We start from the raw sequence: 24,334 nt of genomic DNA, 5'->3' as shown, positions 1-24,334 counted from the left end.
CCCAAGAGCTTCTTCTGGGTCTCCCATGTGGGTGCAGGAGCCCAAGGACTTGGGCCATCTTCTACTGCTTTCCCAGGCCACAGCAGAGAGCTGGATCGGAAGAGGAGCAGCCGGTATAGAACTGGTGCCCAGATGGGGTGCTGGCGCCACAGGCGGAATATTAACCTACTATGCCACAGCGCCGGCCCCTCCCCTCCTCTTTTTTTTTATTTTTTATTTTTTAAAGATTTATTTATTTTATCTACTTGAGAGGCAGAGAGAGAGAGGTCTTCTATTTTCTGGTTCCCACCTCAAATGACCACGATGGCCGGAGCTGGACCAAACCGAAGCCAGGAGTTTCCTCCTGGTCTCCCACGTGGGTGCAGGGGCCCAAGCACATGGGCCGTCTTCCACTGCTTTCTGAGGCCATAGTGGGGAGCTGGATCAGAAGTGGAGCAGTCAGGACTCAAATCTGTGCCCATATGGGATGCCGGCGCTGCAGGCAGATGCTTAACCTACTATGCTATAGCGCAGGCCCCTCCCCACCCCTTTTAAAGAAAACAGGATTGTTCACAAAAGCAGGGCCTGGGTCTTCAAGTTCAGGTTTCTGCCTTCGAGCATCGGAAACTTCTGGGAGCTTCTGACAAAGATGACTGAGCATGGCCGTACTTGGCTGCCTGCTTACCCACCTCTGTGCACATGCGATGGCAGCATCTGGCCACCGTGTCCCTTTCCTGTGACTGACTCTGGGGACAGTGCACTCTGTGTCTTCTGAGAAGCGAGGGCCACCACTGATGGTGGCCACTTCTGTTCGTCAGGGCCAGGGAAGGTTGTCGTTGTGGTAATGATGCCTGTTTCTCTCTGTGAATTAGATATAGACCCACTCCCCTGTGCGGCCGTGTGGTTTACTGAGGAGGTGCAGTGGGGCCGGGGTCTGATCCTGCAGTGGCCATCACGAGAGACAGTTTGCAGAGTCCTCTGGGGCCTCCCCCGTGTCAGCCAGTGGTGGGTACTGGGTGTGGACTGTTGCCCCTGAGAAGCATGAGGGTGACGCCACCGAGCCACAGACAGTTCAGTACCCACTTCCTGACACACATGACACATGGCCTGAACTCATGCCTGTCCGGGTCTTTCCCTCCCAGCCCCCAAGTCCTGCCCACACTACATAAGTGGCAGCTGTGGTTCTGCCTAGACTGCTTACAGCTGCTTCTTAGGGAGGGGAAGGCCTGGCTGGTGCTGTCCACTCATGCCTGCCCCTGGTTTGTGGCACCATGGTGTCTGCTTGTTCTCTCAGCTGTGGTGGAGGTGGAAACTGGAGCAGCCTTCCTGGGCCCAGACCCCATGCCCACTCCTTCTCAGGATGAACAGGTAGTGAGGAGCACACCATCCCCAGCTGGGGCCGGGGGGAGCATTCAGGTCCTCAGGACCTGGGAATAGCAGAGACCCTGCCCCCCACCTCCCAGGAAGGCTGGAGCACGTGGGACACACCTGGGAGGAAGAGAGTGCATGCATGTGGCTGAGGCCTTGTGTTGCCTTCCCAGAGTGTCTGCTACTCCCACGGAGCTGGGATGTTGGGATGTGAACATTTAGTGCCGGGAGGGAGGCAAATCCTTGGGGGAGCCCGAGCTCATTGGGGGCTTTGGGACCGTCCATCCCACACACCCTGCCTGACTCGATTCTCTGTGCACAGGGCAGTTGTGGACGATGACCCTTGACGCTTTGTTTTGATTTACAACCACATGGCACTGGAGAGAGGCCCCACCCATGCACCAGGCTGTCACCCGACGCGGCCTTGCCAGTGCCCGGTGCCCACCCTCTTCCTCCTGCCCTTGCCTGGGCAGGCATTGTGCCTTCTCCTGGCAGGTCTCAGAGCACCAATCAGTGTGCTTCCTGTGGCTGGACCTCGAGCCTCGCTGGTAGGAGGATGCTACAGCATCCCGGGAGCAGCAAGCCTGCCCCTGTGGTCTGACAGTGGCCACCACTGCCCGTTGGGGCCTTTCCAGCAGAGCCGGTGGCCCCAAGGTATCAGGAGAGCAGCCGCCCGCAGACGTCCCACACATCTGAGCAAGAGCTAGGACTGTGTCACCAACACCACGAGTGCCGCTGTGTGTAGCCCCCTATGGCCCTGGGGCTCAGTGAGACTGCCAGGCCCCGTCCATGGCACACACCACAGCCAGCGTTGTTCCAGGGCCTTTTGATCTTTCCACTGTCTGATTGAACTTGAGGTTCTCTGCCGCTCTGACAGGTTTCAGACCTTTTAGGGATCGGAGGCCGTGGTTTGTTGAACTCAAGCCCATCTAGCCTGTTTGTAAGTGAATTAGCCCACACACGTGGGACGGGCCAGTGCTTCTGCTGTCGTGGAATTGATGGCCCACAGTGAGGAGAATTCTGCTAGACTCTAGGATTGGGCACCAGGCTGCATGGCGAGACACCTGACCGAGCTGTTCTACCTGGAGCGGTTGGGCGGGGTGTTGCCATGGTAACCGTAGTGCTGGCATAGGATACAAAGGGAGGTCCCCTTTGCCCATCAGCCCGCCTCTGAAGCACCTCTGACTCCTGGGTCTTTGGTTTATCCACGCAAGCTGGTAGCTGCCTTCGGAAATGAAGACTGTGGGCTGTGCAGGCCCTTCCCCACACCTCCTGGCTTTTGTTAGGTTGTTTAAACCTGAATGGTTTGCTCTGACACCACAGGATCTCTCACACGGTGTCCGTTGGTGCTGAAGCCCTGGCAGAAATAACTTAGTGTGGAAGTGGTGCTGCGAGCTTCCTACAGAAGCAGTGACCAGGGCCATGGAGGGAGCTGTGAGAAGCAGGGCTGTCTCCTTCCCAGCCTCCTTCACCCTCATGTCCTGGTCACTGGGGTCCCTGGGGCCTCATCCCTTTGTTAAGTCGCCTTTGAGATGAGTCTGGACATCTGGCTTGATGCATGTTTGCTGGGTATAGGATTCTAAGGTGGCACCTGCCCCTTCCCGCTCTGCCTTGCAGACAGAATTGCTCTGGGTCCTTGGATGCTGAATTGCCCTGAACAGTCTGGAGGTGTATCGCTTTGCATGGCTCTGATCCGGCCTTGACAGCTCTTTCTGTTCTGTCTTCCCCCTCCAGCTCGGGGAGCTGCCGGTTCGCTGTTTATATTTGGCGATGTCTGTTCGCCGAGTGCCTGTGGCACAGGTGTTTGATTTCCAGGTGACTCTTTCCCTTCTACTTGGCTCACTTTCCTCGTTGACTCTTTGGACGTGTTCATTTATCTTTTACATTTGCAAAATTGGGGTGTGACTTCCATATAAAGAAGCGCGGAAGCGTGTGAGCCGCTGGGCTGTGACAGAAGCCCGGAGGTGCATTTCTGACGATGGGGAGCACGCCCCTCACCCAGGCCTCTCGGCCACTTCTGCCCACCCATGGGCTCTGCCTGTCCCAGTGGTGTTAATTCTGCATCACTCTGTCCTTGGCAGAGTCACCCATCCATGTGGGACCCCACTGGATGCTCATTTTGGGGTGTGGCTTCTTTTGGGGGATACACATTTCGTTTTATTGCAACAAAGCAACTTGTACACTTTTTTTAAAAAAGATTTATTTTATTTATTTGAAAGTCAGAGTCCCAGAGAGAGGAGAGGCAGAGAGAGAGAGACGTCTTCCATCCGTTGGCTCACTCCCCAGATGGCCACAACGGCTGGAGCCGTGCCGATCCGAAGCCAGGAGCCTCTTCCGGGTCTCCCACGTGGGTGCAGGGGCCCAAGGACCTGAGCCATTCTCTGTTGCTATCCAGGCCACAGCAGAGAGCTGGATCAGAAGAGGAGCAGCCAGGACCAGAACCGGTGCCCACATGGGATGCCAGCGCCCCAAGCCAGGGCCTCAATCCACTGTGCCACAGCGCGGGCCCCAACTTGTACACTTTTAACGTTTAAAACTGAGCATCAGCTTTGTTTTCCAGTGTAAAATAAACAGGAACAGAATTACAGTAGAGAATCTATTCCAAGTAAGATCCTGCAGGTTCTGCATCAAGCGGCAGCACTCAGCCATCACTAGGAGAGAATTTCATTTTTAGAAGTATCAGCTTAATCTGCGAGGATGTCCGTGAAGCATCACAATCAGACACGCCAGAGGAGAAGCCGTGTTGTCAAACTGCCCCACTTCACCTACCCACACACCTCAAACCCACCCGTGGGTGACCTCCTATAACCCCATTTTCTTCTCTTTTTTAACCGAGAGAAAGTAGACAGATCCGTGTTGGTAAATGCTAACTGTCCATCTTCACACAAAGACACACTGTGATCTCTGAGCCCCATCTACAGAGAAAGGAGGGGGAAAAGCTAGAATTCTGAGCCCTGCTCGCAGGCCCGGCCCCCTCCAGCTCCCGCGGAGCCAAGGGAGCAGCAGGCTTCGCTTTTCCCACAGAGCACGGTGGTGTTGATTTCTTAAAGTTTTTGTGGAGTCAGGGAAGGGTAAAGATGAATTGGGAACACACAGGGAAGAGATCCTTTGCCCATTGTATTCTGCTTAAGGTCTTTGCCCCACAGTAAGCTGAGAACTGTGGTGTAGAGAAAAGAGGCCTCAGAAACAGGGAGACTGAACACAAGAGGGAAAAAATGAAATAAAAACAAGAAGACAGCAGCTTGCTCCCAGGGACTGGAGAGAATTAAAAAAAAAAAAAGTTGGAATCCATCAGTGCTTTCTGTTAGTCATCTTCTCCTTCATCCTCCACGCCTTCCCCTTCTTCCTCATCCCCTTCTTCAGCGATGTCTTCCAATCCTCTTACTCCACCCCGCCCCGCCCCGCCCTTCCTCTTCCCCTTCCATCATCTGCGTAGCACTGCATGGATTTGGCCATGTGTCCGCTTTGGTGACTCTTCCCTCAGCTGCACCTGCCTGAGAATGAATGGCCAGGAGAGCAGGTGCAGAGGTGCACCGGTTCCTGTCGGCCCCTGCTTGGCTGGCGCACCCGGCGTTTGCCTTGAGCGTGCCCCCAGATCCTTTCCAGACCTCCCTTTGATTTCAGGGGACTCTACAATGCATCACCACTCTCATGCAGATGAAATTCTTTGCAGAGAACTTTATTTTTGAAGTTAGGATTCTCATCAAAACGCAGATCTGTTCTGTAACCTGCTTTAGTATCTTCAGATTCTGCCACTTGAACTCTGGTCAGCGATGCAGCGCCTCCTCAGCCTGGTTCACAAATGTTGTTCCCCCCAGAGGTCCATCCTGACCTCTGCTCAGTGAAGGGTTGGCGGAGTTTGTCGTACTTCTGCTCTCAGAGTCTCCTTGCTGACTTGTTCATTGCTCCCGTCTGCAATTCACCAATATGTTCGATTGCTTCTCTTTGTTCTTTTTCTCCTTTGAACAAAGCCCAAGAGAGGCCCATATGTGTGCCGGCCTTGGGGCTGAGCTGCTCCAGGCTTCTTTGTTTGAGGCAGGAGTGAGGGTGGGTGTCTGGGGGCCACGCTTCAGGGAAAGTGCCAGAACCAGGACCGGGCAGGAAGAAACTCCGACAGCTCGGGGTCTGGCTTCTTTCATTCAGCTTGATGGTTCTGGAATTCTCCCAGGGTGTTGTGAGAATCAGGATTTTGTTTCTTTTTATTTTATTACTCATTTTTTAAAACAATTTTTATTGGGGCCATCGCTGTGGCGTAGCGGGTGAAGCCGCCGCCTGCAGTGCCGGCATCCCATATGGATGCCAGTTCGGGTCCCGGCTGCTCCACTTCTGATCCAGCTCTGTGCTATGGCCTGGGAAAGCAGCAGAAGATGGCCCAAGTCTTTGGGCCCTTGCACCCACATGGGAGACCTGGAGGAAGCTCCTGGCTCCTGGTTTCTGGCTCCTGGCTTTGGATTGGTGCAGCTCTGGCCATCGTGGCCATCTGGGGAGTGAACCAGCAGATGGAAGACCTCCCCCCCCCCCCCGCCTCTCCTCTCTCTGTGTAACTCTTTCAAATAAATAAATAAATCTTTTAAAAAACCACAATTTTTATTTATCTATTTGAGAGACAGCATTCTCATTTTGCTGGTTCACTGACCAGATACTTGTAACAGCTGGGACTGCGCCAGGAACTCAATCCAGGTCCCTCACGTGGGTGGCAGGAACCCAAGGGCTTGAGGTGACATCAGCGGTCTCTCCAGGTCTGCTGTAGGAAGAAGCATCGAGCGCCGGGACTCCAACCCAGGCACTCCGAGGTGGGACACGGGGACCTTAGCTGGTGTCCTGTTAGGCTGGATGCCTGCCCCAGGCATTTGTTCCCTTTATTTCTGAGTCACGGTCCGTTTGGGTGGATGTGGCCATGGGCGTTTCTGTGATGGGGGAGCTGCTAGAATCCCCCCGTGCCTGTCATTTGTGGATCTCCAGGAGGGGAATAGTGGGACGTAGAGCAGGTGCAGACCTGCCCAGGGCTTCTCCGAGGGCTGTCTCACCTCACACTCAGTGACTTGTGGGGAGGGGATAAGGGGCGGGGGCGGGGGGCATCATGGACAGGTGCTTCCAGCTCCCAGCGGTTGGAACTGTCAGTCTCTTCAGTGTAGCTTGTCTGGGCAGTGGGCAGTGGTGTCTCAGTGTGGTGGTAAGTGGCATTTTCCTGATGACTGAAGTTCTGAGCATCTTTTCGTGTGCTGCTGGGCTGTTTCTGTCATCTTCGGTGCACGGTCTGTTTGTTTCTCTGCTTTACAGAAATTCTTTGTATGCTCTGGGTCTGAGTCCTTTGTCAGATTCACATACTAAGATGAGTTTCTCTCACTTGGCTCGACTTCTATTTTCTTAAATAAATAGCCAGTTTTGAAGAGTTTCTGTCCTGGTGCAGTGGGTTAAGCTGCTGCTCGTGATGCCGGCATCCCATATCAGAGCACTGGTTTGGTTCCCGACTGCTCCACTTCTGATCCAGCTCCCTGCGAACGAGCCTAGGAAAGCAACAGAGGATGGCCCAAGTCCTTGGGCCCCTGTCACCCAGATGGAGTTCTGGGCTCCTGGGTTCCACCTGGCCAAGACCTGGCTGTTGCAGCCATTTGGGGAGTGAACCAGCAGATGGAAGCTCTCTCTCTTGGTCGGTCTAGCTCCTCTGCTGTCTCTCCTCCTGACTTTCAAATAAATAGGTCTTTAAAAATAACCATTTTTGACGAGCAGAACGTGTTCCCATTTTACTAACTTTTTGTACTTAATGTTTTATTAGGTTACAGACCATCTCGCTTTAAAACATCTATGCTAGTAGGAAGGCGACTTCAGCATTAACATGTCAGAGTTCTTTCCTGACTGTTCCTCTTTAATGCTTGCCCTTATTTGTGCTGGGCACTGGGGTCTTCATAGGAACAGTAGATGTGATGCATTTTATTTATTTGCATTTTATTGGAAAGGTAGACAGAGACAAAGACTGATGGGGTTCACTCCCCAAGTGCCCACGACAGCCAGGGCTGGGCCAGGAGATAGGAACTCCATCTGAGTCTCCCGCATCAGTGACAGGGACCCAAATGCCTGAGCCGTCACTGCTGCTTCTTAGGATGTGCATTGGCAGGAAGCTGAGTTGGAAGCAGAGCTGGGGCTTGCACCGGGCACTCTGATACGGGATGTGGGCATCACAAGCCGAGTCTCCACCACTGCCAAACCCCTACCGCTTTTATGAGAACGTTCAGTGGGTGTTTTTCCTTGTCCCTGGTTTACTGCTTTCCCTGGGTTTGGCCATGCCCATGCCCATGGCTTCTCTTGGCTCTGTGGGTGATGGTGGCTGTCCTGCCCCACTCAGGACAGACCCACTGGGCAGGTCTGGGCTGGGGGGGAGGATCTGGCGGGGGTGCTGGAAGAGGAGCTGTGAGTGCGGCCACCATTGGGGTCATTCCTTAGCAAGACGACCCTCCTCGTGATCCCACGACCCACACCTCATCTCTAGGTTGGAGTCTGGCTTGGTGTTCTGTGGGGCCTTCTGGAAGGGCCTTGGGGCCTTGGCTTCCGTTTCCTGTCAGTTCCTGTCTCTCCCGCCATCTGGGTTCACCTGTTTTCTGTCTCCTGGAGTTCTTGAGCATTTCACCCTTCCGTGTTCAGAGTGTTTATAGTTCTCTTCTGGAAACACACACGTCTTGTTTCTGACATTCCCATGACTGCTGGGTGGGGAGAGGCAGACTTTGCCCTGTGAGCTGTAGACCCGGGCCTCAGAGGTGACCTTGGGCTCTGCTCAGGGGGAGGTGTGTGCCAGCGGGGGGCAGGGGAACGCTGGGCCACAGCCCTCGGCTTCATCTGGGAAGCTGGAAGTCACAGAGCCTTGGGCCATGCTGGCTCTTTGGGGAGGATCCACTGGAGGATTTGGGAAGGGCAGGGCCAAGGTCTGGGTGGGCTGCAGGGGCAACAAGTCGGGGGTGGTGTGATGCCAGCTGTGTGAGCTTGGATGGATGTGGTGCCCGGTAGTGGTGTCCTGGGTGAAACAGGTGGATGGGGCATGTCTGACCTCATGGATCACATGAGGTCTCCAGGGTGATGACAGTGGTGCTTGTGTGTTGTTCCTTGTTTTAAATTTGGGGCCGGCGCTGTGGCTCACTTGGTTAATTCTCCGCCTGCGGTGCCAGCATCCCATATGGGTACCGGGTTCTAATCCCGGTTGCTCCTCTTCCAGTCCAGCTCTCTGCTGTGGCCCAGGAAGGCAGTGGAGGATGGCCCAGGTGCTTGGGCCCTGCACCCACGTGGGAGACCAGGAGGAAGCACCTGGCTCCTGGCTTCGGATCAGGGTAGCTCCGGCGGTAGCAGCCACTTGGGCGGTAAACCAGTGGAAGGAAGACCTTTCTCTTTGTCTCTCCCTTTCACTGTCTGTAATTCTACCTGTCAAATAAATAAATAAAAATCTTAAAAAAAAATAAATTCAAGGCCAGTGGGTCAGTTCTGCTTGCGTGGCCAGGCATACTGGCCCCGTGGCTGTGTCCTCCTGCACCAGACATGGCCACGCCAAGGCTGCTGGCTCTGCAGGGTGAGCTCTGTCAGGGTTCTTAATTTTCTGCTCTCAGGTCTGGCCTCTGGCGCTTGTCAGGGTCCGACTGACCTCATCTGTTGTGTTCTGAGTGCTTCCCCTGTGTCGTGTGTGCATTGGAACAAATGCGTCTCTCATTTTCCCCACCGTGGTTTAACACGATTTATTTCAAGAAAGAAAGGTCTCCACATCAGACTGTTCACAAAAATCACTTTAGGAAACACATATTAAGACTGCTGCGCTCATTATCTTAGAGAGTGCATGTGACATGCCGTGGTTGTGTTTGTGCTGAGCTCAGCTCCCCGTCACACTCTTCGTGGGGTCCCCCCCACCTCCAACTCCCAGCCCCTCCTTAGCCAAACATGCGCGCCTCTGTGGCATGGGAGCAACGTGTAGCCCTGCTGCAGGTGTTTAGAGCGGTCGCCTGCTGGGGGAGCCAGGCCTCCAGGGTGTGTACATTGCCAGTGTGGGCTGGGGGCTCTCCGGCTGCCCAGAACTTCAGTTCCTGAGGCCCTCCTAACAGGGGCTGTGTCCGGGGTCTCGGAGTCCGATGTGGCGGTGCCGGGGGCTGCGTGTCCCTGTGGGGGCCTGTGAGCGGCTCCTGTGCTGGAAGGGGGTTTGGGGACGTCTGTGTCCCTGCCTTTGGTTGGTGCCTGTGTGCAGAGAGGGAGGGCTGGTGCTGCTGCCTCTGCGGCCTGGGTGAAACATCCCCATTCCCCGCTGTGCCCCAGTTCACTGCCCCTGGTGGGCAGCAGAGCAGCCGGCGGGCCTGGTCCTGTGAGCGCCACCCACTTGGTGCGTGTCTCCTGCTGCAGGACCGGAAGCTCACCAAGCTGGAGCGGCAGCGCTTCAAGGAGGAGGCAGAGATGCTGAAAGGCCTGCAGCACCCCAACATCGTGCGCTTCTATGACTTCTGGGAGTCCAGTGCCAAGGGCAAGCGGTGCATCGTGCTGGTGACCGAGCTGATGACCTCGGGAACACTGAAGACGTAAGCGCCGCTGCACGCCGGCCGGGGTGGTGGCGGCCGGGGGTGCCACATCTGGGGCTGCCCAAGGTCCTGGGCCATCGCCTCGTGGAAGTGTCCCTTTTGGGTGATACATCTACATACCCCCGGGAATAGGAAGCCAAGTCAAAGAAACCACAGCAAAGTGCTCTTTCCTGGCACTCTTTCCTGTCCGATGGTGGATGTGCCCATCTTTCAGACGTTGCCAGGAGGCCGTGCCCTCCTGTGTGGGACATCAGGAGGTGGTTTCTCTCCCAGGGACACAGTTCGTGGGTGTGCAGGGTCTGGAGCAGGCTGGTCAGGTTTAGTTGAGCACAGCGGAGAACAGGGGGCCATGGTGTGCCCCTGGGCAGTCGACAAGGTCTGCCCCACTGGGTGGCTGTAACCCAGGTCCCCCTGCATCGTTCAGACCCTGTAACCTTGGGCAGAGCCTCAATGTCCACCTGCCACTGGGCGGTTTTATTCCCAAGTGGCCACACAGCATGGAGAGAGCCCCATTTCCAGCCTCCCCTGCTGCCTATCTCTGGGGACAGCTTAGAGCAGGTCACACAGGTGACCAGTGTTCGGGAGGGCCTGGCCTTCTTGACCTCTGACCCCGGTTGTCCCATTGGCCTTGAGCTTCCCTCCCCTCCCCTCTCCCCCAAGGTGTTCCTGGGTGGGATTCTGCCCTGCTGCCGTGGCTCCTGGCCTTTTGGGGACAGGTTTGGGGTCTGGGTCGGCCTGAGCTTTAGTAGCGAGGTTCCTGGTATTGCAAGAGCAACAGGTGAGCCGGCCACCCAACCTGGTCACCTGCTTGTGGGCCTGGCCTCCACTGTGTGACCCCCAGCCAAGGCAGGCCTGCCCAGCTCTCCTCTGTCACCTTCCCTATCATGGGTGTTTCAAGCGGGCCCTGAGCATGCGTGGGCGGAGTCTTTCAAGGGAGCTGCTCCTCGAGCTGTGCCACCCCCCCCCTCCCCGAACAGGTACCTGAAGCGGTTCAAGGTGATGAAGCCCAAGGTGCTGCGCAGCTGGTGCCGGCAGATCCTGAAGGGCCTGCTGTTCCTGCACACGCGGACGCCACCTATCATCCACCGGGACCTGAAGTGCGACAACATCTTCATCACCGGGCCCACCGGCTCTGTGAAGATCGGCGACTTGGGCCTGGCCACCCTCAAGAGAGCGTCGTTCGCCAAAAGCGTCATAGGTGGGCCTGTTTCTCCTGCCTGGGGCGCTGAGCTGAATCTGGGGGCCAGGCAGATCTGGGCAGGAGGCCTAGTGGGCAGAGTGCCTGGGGCCAGGGGCTCGGGCCGGGCATATGAGCCACCCTTCTAGCCGCTGGTGGCTCGGCCAAGGGAGCTGCCGGACAGCGGATACACGGCCTACTCTGGGGCTAGGTGGGCTGACTCTGCTCCTGACCCCACCAGCCCCTGCTGTCCAGGCTCTGCCCTGGGTGGTCTCTGGCCACATCAGTGCCGTATCCAGTGGGGGAGATGAGGTGGGTGGCACAGGGTAGGTACTGTGGGTACTTAGGGCAGGGAAGGAGGCCCTGGCCACAGAGGAACTTTGAGGCAAGTGACATAGCAGCTGGTCTTAGTGGGCAGGGAAGGTTCCAGGCTGTGGGGCCCAGGAAGTGACCACTTGGAGTACCTGGGGGAGGGCACATGGGTGTTCTGTGCAGGGCAGGGAGTGGTGCAGAGGGATTTAGTTTGTTAGAAATGTTGTTGACCTCTCTTTCTCATCCTCAATCCTCAGCCTTTCGAGAGGAGATACCTTGGGCCTTGGGGGGACAGCTGGCCCGAGGCTGCTGTGAGGGGCTGGGGGGCTGCATCTTGCTGTGCACCTGCCCCAAGGTGGTCCTGGTGTGTGGGGGTGCTCATTGTTCCCCAGGCCCCAAGGGGGGTTCTCACAAACTGTGAAGAAGAGAGAGTTTGGGGGGCTTACGGAGCAGCTGCTTGTTGGGGTCAAGATGCCTGGATGGCACCTGCAGGTGCAGGGCCGGGGGCCCAGTGTAGCTGGGGAGGTCCAGGTGGGATCTAGTGGGACCTGGAGACTGAAGCCCCACATGCCCCCGAATTGAGGGTGGCTCCCCACAGGCAGGAGTGGGGGCAGTTGGGCTGGGGCTTGGGGTTTGCATGGTTTTGCCGAGTGTTTGGAGGAAGTGAAGGTCTGAGAAGCGCTTTGCTAGCAGTGGTGGGTTTGGATGTGGCGTCGGACGCAGGGTGGCTGCCCCAGAAGGGGTCTGGCAGCCCTGGGGGAAGCCGAGTGGTGGTGCCCAGGGGCTGCCCCAGGCCTCAGTTTTCCTAACCGTGAAATGTGAGGGGCAGGGGGCTGGTGCCGTGGCTCACTTGGTTAATCCTCCTCCTGTGGTGCCGGCATCCCATATGGGCGCTGGGTTCTAGTCCCGATCGCCCCTCTTCCAGTCCAGCTCTCTCTTGTGGCCTGGGAAGGCAGTGGAGGATGGCCCAAGTGTTTGGGTCCTGCACCCGCATGGGAGACCAGGAAAAAGCACCTGGCTCCTGGCTTCAGATCGGCGCAGTGCACTGGCCGTAGTGGCCATTTGGGCAGTGAACCAACGGAAGGAAGACCTTTCTCTCTGTCTCTCTCTCTCACTGTCTATAACTCTTCCTGTCAAATAATAAATAAATACATTTTAAAAAAGAATGTGAGGGGCAGGGGAGGGGAAGTGCTCAGTCCTGCAGGAACCAAGAGCAGGGCTCTGAGCTCTGGGCAGTTTCAGGCTCAGTGATGTGACAGGGCCGCTCGGGGCCACTTACCTCAAATGGCAACACTCAGGTCCCTGGACTTCCCGGCCAGGGTTTCACACTGCAGAGGGGGGCTGACATGTGGGGCGGGGAGTAGGTGTTTCCAGCAGGCACAGCAGGGCCCTGCCCCACCATGGGTGCCAGGGCCCAGAAAGTTCCTGTTGGGAGAAGCCTGGACCAGGAGCGGCCTTGGCTGCCCCTTCTCAAGGGCAGGGCTTTGTTAGTTCAAGTCTCCCGATGCTGGGCTGCAGTGGGTTGGGGGACCCTCTTGTGAGCAGTGTTGGCTTAGGTTACCTGTGGGTGCTTGCCTTGCCCTGACTCCTCCTGGGCCCAGGGTTCCATCTGAGACATAGCCTCAGGCCACCAGCCCCCCTGTCCTCCCTGACACAGGTGTCTGGGGGCCCCTGGGGGCAGTTGGTGCCAGGGTTCCATTGCAGGCCTCAGGCTTGCACTTCAGACATGGCCCATATCAGGACAGGGCTTGGTAGCCGGCTTCCCCGGGCTGCTGTGGACCCTCTGGGGGGAGATGATCCCCATGCTCAGAGCATCAGGCTGTGGCCATTTCCCCTCTGCCTTACCTGACACCAGGTGTTGACACAGGTGTGAGCCATATGTTGCCCATGGGGTTTGGTGCCCTGGGTTTCACACCTTCCTGGGTGTGTGTTGCTGGTTTGTGTGTGCTGAACTGGGCCTGGGCTGGGCTCTGAGGGGACCAGGTCCTGTCACCAGGCTGCTGATGGCTGGGCCAGGCGTCTATGCAGGAAGCCGGATCCTGTGGGTGTGGAGGTGCCCTACCTACCTAGGAGGGCTTCTGAGAGGCGGCAGTGATGGAGGTGAGCCTGCTGGGGAGAGAGCTGAGAAAGTGGGCCAGGGGAACTGAGGGTGGTTCCTCTAGGGAGAGCTGCAGGCTGGCTCTGGGTGGGCTGGGCATTCCGGATGGACGGTGGGAGAGGGGTCGTTGCTGATGAGCACTAAAGGGCTCCAGCCAGTGTGGGGTCCCAGCAGGCGTGGCCCCCTTCCCATCCTCCCGGGAGAAGACTGGGATGTGGGCTCTGCCTGCTGGGGGAGAGGATGGATGAGCCGCCTCTGTTGGTTTCGCTGTAACACAATTCTTGAGCATAGTTATGGCTAGGATGTCTTTGACTTCCGCAAAGGAAGTTTGTGTTTCCTTACAGACCTAGAAACAGACAGGGCCTCTTAGCTGCGAGAGGCTGGGCCGCAGCCACCTTCCTGGCTTAGCAGAAGAGAGGCTGTTCCTGCAGACCCTTGTCTGCCCTTGCAGGGGGGCTTGGGGAGGGGGTGGCATGAGGCAGGTTCCCAGTGCCAGATGGGTGGGTCTGGGCTGGGGAGGTGTGCAGAGACCTCGGGGGTGCAAGCAGGTATGTGAGGGACCCTGGGGACTCTTCTGAGTGGCTGTGATGGTTCAGGCCTGCGCAGCGCTGGGGAGCCCCTCAGGGTGGTGTCTGGGGGAACCTGGGGTGACAGAGGGGCGGGGTCCTGGGAGCAGGTGTTCACCTCACCAGCAACCCAGCTGGCTTAGGCTACGTGGGGTCTTTCTGCCATTTGCATCCAGCAGGGCCTGGGTCGTGCATTCCCTATTCTGTGGCAAACTCAGGGCAGGGGGATTGGGGGGTGGGGAGAGAAACTTGAGAAATTTAAAAGTTACCAGTGCAAAAACTTTCCATGTAACCATGTGCCTCAAAGTCCTGAAAGGGTAAACATTCCCAGTGCAAGGTTCCCCAACTCCACTCAGTCCCGTTATTTCTGATGGATTCTTCCAGAGTTCTGCAGGCTTGTATGTGAACCTAAACGTAGTCCGATTTTCCCCCATTTTTACCCAAAATGTTAACTTTTTTGGTTAAACACACAACTTTTAAATTGAAACGATGGGTAAATGAAAGCCCAACATGTGATTTGTAATCCAGTGATTGCTTTGTGCTGTTTTGCATCTGCTCTAAAAAATAAAACATGTTGACAGTCTTCCAGTCAACAAACACACAGATGTTAGAAGCAGCCCCGTTGAAATCGCTGGTCCCTTTTCTCTGCGCTCAGCTCTGCAGACACACAGGACCTTTTTCAACGAAAAGGTCTTTGCAGTTCTTGTTCAAGCGAAAGCTCACTGTAGAGAAGCTGAAAGCTGCAGACTGACGTAGCTAAAGAACAGCGCGGCCGCCTCCCAGACAGCATTGTCTCGGACGCGGTGAGCACCTGCCACCCTGTACTGTGTGTATTGCACCAAGGCCAAGTCCGACTTCATGCAGATGTCAGTTTTCACCCCTTGTGTTTCTAGGATGTGAGCAGTTCCCATCCTATTTATTTATTTATTTATTTTTGACAGACAGAGTGGACAGTGAGAGAGACAGAGAGAAAGGTCTTCCTTTGCCATTGGTTCATCCTCCAATGGCTGCTGCGGCCAGCACGCTGCGGCCAGCGCACCACACTGATCCGAAGGCAGGAGCCAGGTGTCTATCCTGGTCTCCCATGGGGTGCAGGGCCCAAGCACTTGGGCCATCCTCCACTGCACTCCCGGGCCACAGCAGAGAACTGGCCTGGAAGAGGGGCAACCGGGACAGAATCTGGCGCCCCGACCGGTACTAGAACCTGGTGTGCCGGCGCCGCAAGGCGGAGGATTAGCCTAGTGAGCCGAGGCGCCAGCCTAGTTCCCATCCTAAAGCCTGTGGGACCTGACACGTGGACGCCCTTTGCCGGCTCCCTGCCTGTCTTTGGTGGTGGTGATTGTTCCCCGAGGGGGGTGCCTGGCATGCTTAAGCATCCCCTGTCTGGGGACAGTCAAGGTCTCTGTGGGTGTTTGGAGTTGTAAGCAGCTCTGGGATGGCTGCTGAGTTTTTGCCTGCCTCCTGGTGACCAAGCGCTGCTTGATGCTGGGCCTGTCCTACAGGCTGTATAAGGTCCCACGAAATCATTTGCTCTGGCCCTGCCATGGCAACCACAAGCAAGACTCAAATTTCAATAAATCTATAGCAGGCTATATATATATATTTTAAAAGATTTGGGCCCGGCGCTGTGGCATAGTGGGTAGGACTGCCGCCTGCAGTGCCAGCATCCCATATGGGCATCGTTTCGAGTCCTGGCTGCACCACTTCCAATCCAGCTCTCTGCTATGTTCTGGGAAAGCAGTAGAAGATGGCCCAAGAGCTTGCACCCACGTGGGAGACCTGGAAGAAACTCCTGGCTCGTGGCTTCGGATTGGCCCATCTCCAGCCGTTGCAGCCATTTGGAGAGTGAACCAGCGGATGGAAGACCTCTTTCTCTATCTCTTTGCTTCTACCTCTGTAACTCTGCCTTTCAAATTTGAAAAGCAGAGTTACAGAGAAGGAGGGAGAGACACAGAGAGGGCTTCCATCTGCTGGTTCACTCCCCAGATGGCCACAACCACCAGGGCTGGGCCAGGCCAAAGCCTGAAACTCCATCTAGGTTTCCCATGCGGGGGTTCAGGATTTGGGCCATCTTCTGCTTTCCCAGGCACATTAGAAGGGAGCAGAGCAGGACGGTCAAGGCCTCTGTGGGTGTTTGGAGGTATAAGCAGCTCTGGGATGGCTACTGAGTTGAACTGAATTGACTTGAATTGGCGCCCACCCATATAGGATGCTCGCGTAGCAGGTGGCAGCTTAACCTGCTGTGCCACAATGCTGGCCCTAAGCAAGCAGATTTTTAAGTTGGTAATTTTGTATGGCCCGCCAGTGACATTGCAAATATACCAATGGCCTTGGCAGAAAAAAGGATCCGCAGCCCTGCCTTAGGGCCACACATGTCAGGAGTGTGCACCGGATGCAGGCAGTATTCCCTGGAAGTCAGGGTCTCCACCTTTGTGTCAGGGAGTAGTGCTGTGAGCTGCTGGCTAGCCTCAGAATCCTGAACTTCCAGGAGTTTTTTTTTTTTTTTTTGAAATTTCAGTCTGGAACATGCTATTTTTGTTTAATAGTCATGATCAACTTCTGTTGATTTTTACATAAATAGCTTGTAGAATGCCTTAAACCATGTTTTCCCAATATGTTTGTGTTACAGCACACATTTCTTTGTGTTCATTAAATCTGCAGAGGGAACGAGGGCCAGTGTGGGGAGAAGACGAAGAATAAGGTTTCCGAATGAACCCTCAGGGACAGGCCCAATGTTTGCCAGTTACTTTTCTGCTGTGAGAAGTTACCGGTCTGGGGCCGGGTGTTGTGGCACAGCAGGTTAAACCTCTGCCTATGATGCCGGCATCCTTATGAGTGCTGGTTCAAGTCCTGGCTTCTGCACTTCTGATCCAGCTCCCTGCTAATGCACCTGGGAAAGCAGCAGAGGGTAGCTTGAGTGCTTGGGCCCCTGCGATCCACATGGGAGACCTGGATAGAATGCCAGGCTCCTGGCTTTGGCCTGGCCCAGCCTTGGCCATTGTTACCATTTGGGACTTGAAGCAGAAGATGGAAGAGCTCTCTATATATACCTGTCTCTCCCTCTTTCTCTAACTCTGCCTTAAAAAGGAAGGAAGGGAGAGAGGGGGGAAGGGACAAAGGAAGGAATTAGAGGTTTGTAACTTGGATCCTGGATTCTGAGACAGAGGGCGGGGAGCGTGGGGCAGGCCTAAGAACTGGATGTTCTGAGCATGGTCTGTTCTGTCGGGCTCCTGGGTGTTGAGCCCTGCGTCTGCTGCTCCTGGCACAGGTACCCCTGAGTTCATGGCGCCCGAGATGTACGAGGAGCACTACGACGAGTCCGTGGATGTCTACGCCTTCGGGATGTGCATGCTGGAGATGGCCACCTCGGAGTACCCCTACTCAGAGTGCCAGAACGCCGCCCAGATCTACCGAAAGGTCACCTGTGTGAGTTCCCTGGCTCTTGTTAATGAGGGCGCAGCCATGGGCGTGGGCCACGTCCTCGTAAAGACCCCACAGTAGCTGTGCAAGGAAAGAGAGTGGCACAGATGGGGAAATTGGGGCTTAGGGGGACGGTTGCTCATGGTTTCCTAGCAATGGGGATGGTGGTTACGGGTTGCTGTGGGCAGGACTTAGCCTTAAGGGTTGTCCCACCGCACTTCGAGTTCCTGGACAAGGGAAACTGAGGCTGAGGGGGCGGGAACTCCAGGGAGCTCTCCTGGAGGAGGCGTGCCCAGCCACCTGTCCCCAGAGCCCTGCTCTGGGCTGCCCCGGGGCCACTGCTTCCCCCATCTGCTTTATTTTGGAACCACTCTTTGTTTTCTTTTTCACCAATTGGTCACCCTTGGCCGAGTGTGTGTCTAGGAGGTTGCTGGCATTGGGCAGCCCGGGAACCTTAATCCCTGTTTTGCTGGCGCTGTGAGTTTTTTATTTGATGAAACGACTTCAGCTGTACAAACAGACCTGCCTCACAGGGCGGGGGAGCCAAACAGAGCGTCCAGGCGCAGGGCAGCTGGCTGGGCTTTCCTGTGCCGAGCCCCACGGTCAGGCCGGGACGCCCCCAGGGAGGTCCCTGACCTTGGCCGCAGGCAACTGTGATCCCAGGAGTCCTCACTGCCCCTGCCCGGTGCATGCCCAGCCTGGGCAGCTGTGCTCTGTGCGATTCCCATCTGCCCTGCTATGCCCCGGCACCCACGGATTTGCGTGTTTGCAGCGCCCCTGGTCTTTGCCTCCAGCCTGAGCCCCTCCTGTGGATGATGTGTGTTTCTATCCTTTGGTTTTGAATTCCGGATCATCAGTCACCTGGTGGCTCCACGCCCCTCCTGGACTGGGGCCTGGGCCTCTGTCGGGGACCCGCACACACAGATGCTGAGTGTCCCAAGAGAGGCAAGGGGGCCTGCAGTGGGAAGTGGGAGGAAGTGAGGGGTTTGGGAGACTTAGGACACCACTTGCCAGGCTTGTAGCTCCAGAGGGAGCTGGGCTCCTGGTTTGCACCATGGGTAACGCACTGGGGTGTTTCATCTGGGAGTGGGCTGGGAGCAGTGTCCCAAGCATGCGGCTGGATGTGCTTCTGAGTCTGGGCTGGCTGGTGCTTCTGGGGTTCCTTCCTTGTAGGTCTTCCCTGGCCCAGGGGTGCAGCAGCTTGCTCAGTGGTTGCACTTCCATCCCCCTCCCTTCCTCTCTCTTCCTGTTTGGGAAAATTCATGCTTTATGTCTTCCATATTTAAAAAAAAAAAAAAGCCAAGGTGAAGCTTTCCAAGGTTGCATCTTATGATGATTGACGCCCTCAGTGTGCTTAGAACTTTTGCAATTAGTTGTGCTGCCCCCTTCCTCCTCCTCCCACCCCCAAACTAAACAAACCCAGCAGACTGCAGAGGGACCTCACCCACCCCTGCTTCTGAGGGCGGGGTCTAGCTGGGGGGCTGCACTCTGGGGCCCAGGAGTGGCTGCCTTCAGTCTAGCACCTGCCTTGTCCCTTTCCTGCCCTGAGAGCTGCCTGGCCTTAGTCCTAGGCCGGCAGCTGTGACCACAAACAGCACCCTTACCCCCTTAAGGGGTGGGTGTGGGGAGAGAGCCTTCGTGTGGTGAGGAAGGCCTTGTGCTGTGGGAGGCGCAGAACCCACCGTGTAATTACTGGGCTCCGGCTGCAGCCCCAAGGCCATGAGCCTCTGGCACGGAGGTGCCTGCAGCCCCATGAGGGAGGCTTTGCAGCCAAGCTCTGGTTAACACCCTTCTAGAAGCTGACTGCTATGTTTGAGGTGTTAACCCCGCCGTCAAATTCTGCAGCTCAGGTGACACCACGCTGGTGTTGTTGCCTGGGAGATGGTCGTTATGGAGATGAGGATGGGAGCCTGAGCCTGGGCTGGAGGCCTGGCTGGTGGGTGGAGGGAAGGTGTCCACGCTGAGTGGCAGGGAACCGTGCTGCTGGCCTTGGTGGTAGGGGGAGATCGGAGGGGGCCGATGGTCTCTACGGCTTCGGCCTTACTCCCTGTCCACCTGGTGGAGCCTGCGGCTTGAGTGTGCTGCACCTGTGGGCACAGGGCACAGCCTCCGCCAGTGTTTCTTCAAGTGTCTCTTCCCAGCCCCCTGCCACGGAGCTCTGTGTGACATGTGCACGTTTGACTGTTGGTCTATCTCAAGTTCCCAAGCGAGCAGAACAGAACCTCCACAACCATCTTTCTCGCTCTGCTGCGTGTCCCACGGTTGACCCATCTTCTCAGAGTTTCATCCGCTGGTCACATGCTGCAGTGAAAGTCCAGAAGCTGTGGTTTCCATCTCTGTTTCCGTGTGGTTCTTTTTTTATATCTAGCATTGCTGTTCCTGTTCATTTTTCTTTAAATACGCATATAGAGAGCTACAATGAGTTTTAACATCCTTGTCTGCAATGTCTCGCTCATTTCTGAGTCTATTTCTGTTGACTGGTTTTTCTGCCAAGTCATGGATCATACGCTCCTGTTTCTTGGCATACAAGGGGGACTTCAAAATGTTCATGGAAAAATGGAGTTAAAAATGAGTTTATTTTGATGCAAAGAGTTTTGAAATCCAGGCATCATATTTTCAAAATAACACATTTTCCATGAACTTTACGAGAACCTTCGTGTCTGGTAATTTTTGGTCGGATGCTGTACATTGTGTGCGTCACGTTTTGTACTGCTCTGTGTGAACTCTGGGCCTGGCTCTGCTGTTTGGATGTGACCATGCACACATGGTCTGGGGTTTGAGGGGACCTTGTGCAGGTATCTGGGGCTCCCTTTGCTGCTTCCCTCACTCCCTCCCAGAGCTCTGCTTTGTAGCCTTCTCAGTCTCCCTGAACTCTTGAGCTTCACCCTTAATTCATAGACCACAGACTCAGCTGGGTTCCTGTGTCCCAGCCTGGGAACTGTTCCTGGATAGCAAGCTGGGCAGGGGAGGCCCCATGTGTCTCTGTCCATGTCCTGCACTGCCGATGTCCAGGATCACAATGTGACCGTCTGGCGTGTTTGGTCCGGTTTCCTAGTGGTTTGTGTTTGTCCTCTCATCATGGTGGTGGAGGAGGAGGTCCCTGCGCTGTGGTGGGGGTGGTGCCTTGGAGCTGCTGATTGTGTCACATGACTCTGTCCTCTGCTTCTCAGGGCATCAAGCCAGCCAGCTTTGAGAAAGTGCACGATCCCGAAATCAAGGAGATTATTGGAGAGTGCATCTGCAAAAACAAGGAGGAGAGGTGAGTTCTGTGTGGGGTTGGGCCCTGGATATTTTTTGTTTTTTAAAAAATATGTCTTCATTTGAAAGGCAGAGTGACAGAGAGGTCTTCCATCCACTGTTTCACTCCCTAAGTGGCTGTGACAGCCAGGACTGGGCCAGGCGGAAGTCAGGAGCCTGGAACTCTGTCTGGGTCTCCCAAGTGCTTGGGCCATTTTCTGCTGCTTTCCTAGGCACGTTAGCAGGGAGCTGGATCAGAAGTGGAGCAGCCAGGACTCCTGTGGGAGTGCTGCCCCGTGTCTGCCCTGGCCCTGGGTCTTTCTCCAGCTGGTGTTTGCAGCACGTTTGTGACAAGAGAAAACTCCAGAGCCAGACTGAGTGCTCAGGCCACAGTGACTCCAGGCTGGGAAGCTGGAGTGGGCAGCCTTCTCTGGGGCCTAGGTCTGGCCAGGGGGTTTAAGGGCCTAGGACTCCCTTTCGCCCCTTTAATTTTTCTCCAGTTTTCCCTGGGGGGATCAACCCCAGGGGGTGAGGGTGGGGCCTATCTATTCCCATGGCCTTAGGAAACCTTTCCATACAGGGGCTCCTGGATCTGCCTCAGCCCCATCCTCCCTCCTGAGCTCCAGGTTCTGTATTTTGTGCATCTCCAAGCAGCATGGCCTCTGGGTGTGGGGGGGAACAGGCCCACGGCTAAGCCATCTAGACCCTCAGAGCAGGCACAGAAAACTGGGCTGTTTCTCTCTCCCCAAACAGACTGGGGTACACCTACACATCCACACCACACCCTTGGCAGTAAAGAGGGGTGGTTGGCTGATGTCACAGCCACACAGATGACCTGGCAGCCGGGACATGGGAGGAAGCCAGGCCCACAGCAACACTTGCTGCATGACTGCATTCATAAGAGAGGAGGGCTAGGGGTGCACTAGGGTGGCAAATCCTTGTGGGCCCCAGAGCTAGCATTATCCAGTGCCTGGCCACTGGCTTCCTATGAGCAGCCTTCCCAGCTGGCTTTGGGCTGGTACCCCCTGGGCTCTGCAGGTCCTTGTTCGCCACCCCTGCTTTATAGTATACCTTCTCCCGTCTTCTCTGCCTCATCCTGCAGAGACACACACCCCCGCCCTCCGAAAACTAAGACCCATGTCCCGGCACCAAGTTGGGGACTCTGGGTTTCCATGTTAGTCCCACCCAGAACCAGGTGTCTCCCTGTGGTGAGAGTTGACAGCTCACTGACACACAGCAGGGCTGAACCTGCCCGGTGGGTAGTCAGTCTGGTGCTTTTGCATGCATTGTATTCTTCACGAGGAAGAGAAGGAAAAGTCAAGACAAGGTGCAGTAAGAGCCGATCTCAGGGATGGCGTTCGCTCTGCTGGGAGCCGCCCTCGGGGCACAGCCTGCCACTGGGCAGTGGAATCAGACAACCTCAGGAGGGTGCCGTGTGGCTGCCCACGCCCTGCGGGCTTGCCCTGTGTGTGACCGCTCTCCCTGTAGGTATGAGATCAAGGACCTGCTGAGTCACGCTTTCTTTGCGGAGGACACGGGCGTGAGAGTGGAGCTGGCCGAGGAGGACCACGGCCGGAAGTCCACCATCGCGCTGCGGCTGTGGGTGGAAGACCCCAAGAAGCTGAAGGGCAAGCCCAAGGACAATGGCGCCATAGAGTTCACCTTCGACCTGGAGAAGGAGACCCCCGACGAGGTGGCCCAGGAAATGGTAACCCGCGCGGCTCATGCCGCCACCCGCACCTTGCATGGGCAGGTCTGGGGGCAGCTCAGAAATTGGCAGGGGAGGAACCCAATGAGAGTAAAGCGCTGCTTGGCTTGACCTGGTTCTTTTGTCGATGGTGCTGCGGTCCGGGACTGGGTTTGGGACCTCCGTGGCTCCTTTAGCTTGGGGGGCGTGGTTGTGGTTGTTTGGGTTTCTAGGAAGGAGCGTGCATTTCCCTCTTGTTCCTCTCCTTGCTCTTCTCCTTCATGTGTGGCTCTAAGGGTGAGGAGCAGCTTGGGGCACCTGCAGCAGGAGGGACCCCTTTCTGCCTGGGTTATTGGCGGGGCCTTCTGCTGGCTGCGTGGGAGGGCCGGAGGTGGAGCCAGTGGTCGCTGGCAGGGAACAGTAGCTCAGGTGTAAGAAGAGCGGCCGCACGGTCTTCAGAGCATTTCAGATCTCAGATTTTCCATTTAGGGACACTCCACCGGTAAAGTCTGTGCCAGTGTGAAAAACCCTGACCTCTGAAATACTTCCGGTCCCCAGCATTTCAGATCAGGGCTCTTCCACCTGTGATGAAGAAATGATACTTGTGTGGTGCCTGTGGTGTGGGAAGGGGGTGGGATGGATACCGAGAGCCCTGAGTGCCTGGCACAGTTACTGTGGCTCTGTTCCCTAGGCTTCCACTCCCAAGTGGGACCCCACGGCCCACGTGTGGCTACTAAGGATTAATTTACTGAACCTTTAAAACTCAGTTTCTTGGTTTCCCTGGGCACATGTCGAGGGCTCGATACCGCTGAGGCCATGGCGCTTGTGATGGGCCATGTGGAAGGATTTCTGTAGCCTGCGTGTTCTGCTGGGTAGGGCTGCCATTTAGAAGGTAGCTAAATGGGCATGCAGTGGGGGCTTGTTCGCTGGACCGGGGACACCTGACCCAGAGAGGTGGTGGCTGGCGTCTAGTTGGAAAGGGGCTGTTCTGGCAACCTGGCTATGATGGTGTAAGACAGACTCGGGCGTCCACATTGTTAATGACCAGAGGCGGGCAAACTTAGTAAGTCAGCCTGTTGGATGAGAACCAGCGAAACCTGCAGTGGGCTGGGCAAAGCCAGGGAAAAAGAACCACAAGGCTGGGCGTCCGCAGAGGCCTTCGCTGTAGTGGGTGGGGAAGTATACATTCGAGATGACTGGGTGATGGGCTGCTGATTTTCAGGGAGCCTAGCAGGAGCAGCCCCTGGCTCGCTGCAGGAGACCCACGGCCTTGCCGGGGCTGACCACCAAGGTGTACCCTTTGCGCTTCGGTAAAACAAGCTTGTTACTGAGTGTGGCCCCACCTGCTGAAGGTGTCACTCGCATATGTCCCACGACTGAGAGCAGTTCCAGTGAGAAGTGGAGCCAGGCCTTGGATGGGGGCAGGGAGCAGGGGAGGGGAGGCCACTCTATGCGGGCTCTGTTCTGGTGGGGAGACTGAAGCCTGGGGATGCTGGGAAGGTGTGTGTGTGCCCACCCTGAGGACTCTGCTGCTCCTGGCCGCTCCTGGCTTTCTCAGGGACGTGGATCTGAGGGCAGAGCCGGAGCCCCTGGGTCTGGAGGGGAGGAGTTGTGTCCTGGCTGTGATGGCACATTGTGGATAGGGGTGGGCGCCGTGTCCTACTGTCAGGCTGGTGGCTTCTCCACGGGACTTCTACTGCGAGCTGGCTGCACCATCACCCCCAGGCCAGCCGGTCCCTGCCCGGCTTGCTGTTGGTCTTGTCCCTGACCTAGTCAAGCCTCCGCAGTGAACAGCGGGCCTCTGGGATTCTCGGGAATCCTTGGGCTACATAGGAGAAGGTTTTCAGACACAGCTGCCCCGATGGCTTAAGAACTGCATCCTGGGAGTCACCAGCCCAGCCCTCCCATGCGTTCAGTGCCACTTGTAGTCACCATTGCCCTCCAGTTTGT

The 24,334-nt window shown here is 56.3% G+C and overlaps 1 protein-coding gene across 1 annotated transcript in view; it reads left to right on the top strand.

Annotated features, from left to right (window-relative positions):
* WNK2 (WNK lysine deficient protein kinase 2) overlaps positions 1-24,334 on the top strand; it is a 116,366-nt gene that overhangs the window by 28,656 nt on the left and 63,376 nt on the right. The window contains exons 2-6 of the mRNA XM_062208503.1: positions 9,715-9,887; positions 10,865-11,085; positions 17,309-17,466; positions 20,631-20,719; positions 22,186-22,405. Coding sequence (XP_062064487.1) covers positions 9,715-9,887; positions 10,865-11,085; positions 17,309-17,466; positions 20,631-20,719; positions 22,186-22,405 — 861 coding nt within the window. The remainder of the gene's footprint in view (positions 1-9,714; positions 9,888-10,864; positions 11,086-17,308; positions 17,467-20,630; positions 20,720-22,185; positions 22,406-24,334) is intronic.

The sequence above is a fragment of the Lepus europaeus genome, chromosome 12 (assembly GCF_033115175.1).
Source record: "Lepus europaeus isolate LE1 chromosome 12, mLepTim1.pri, whole genome shotgun sequence".
In the NCBI taxonomy this organism is placed as follows: Eukaryota; Metazoa; Chordata; class Mammalia; order Lagomorpha; family Leporidae; genus Lepus; species Lepus europaeus.
Note: the sequence above shows the minus strand (reverse complement) of the source record. Positions and strands in the feature narration are given on the sequence as shown.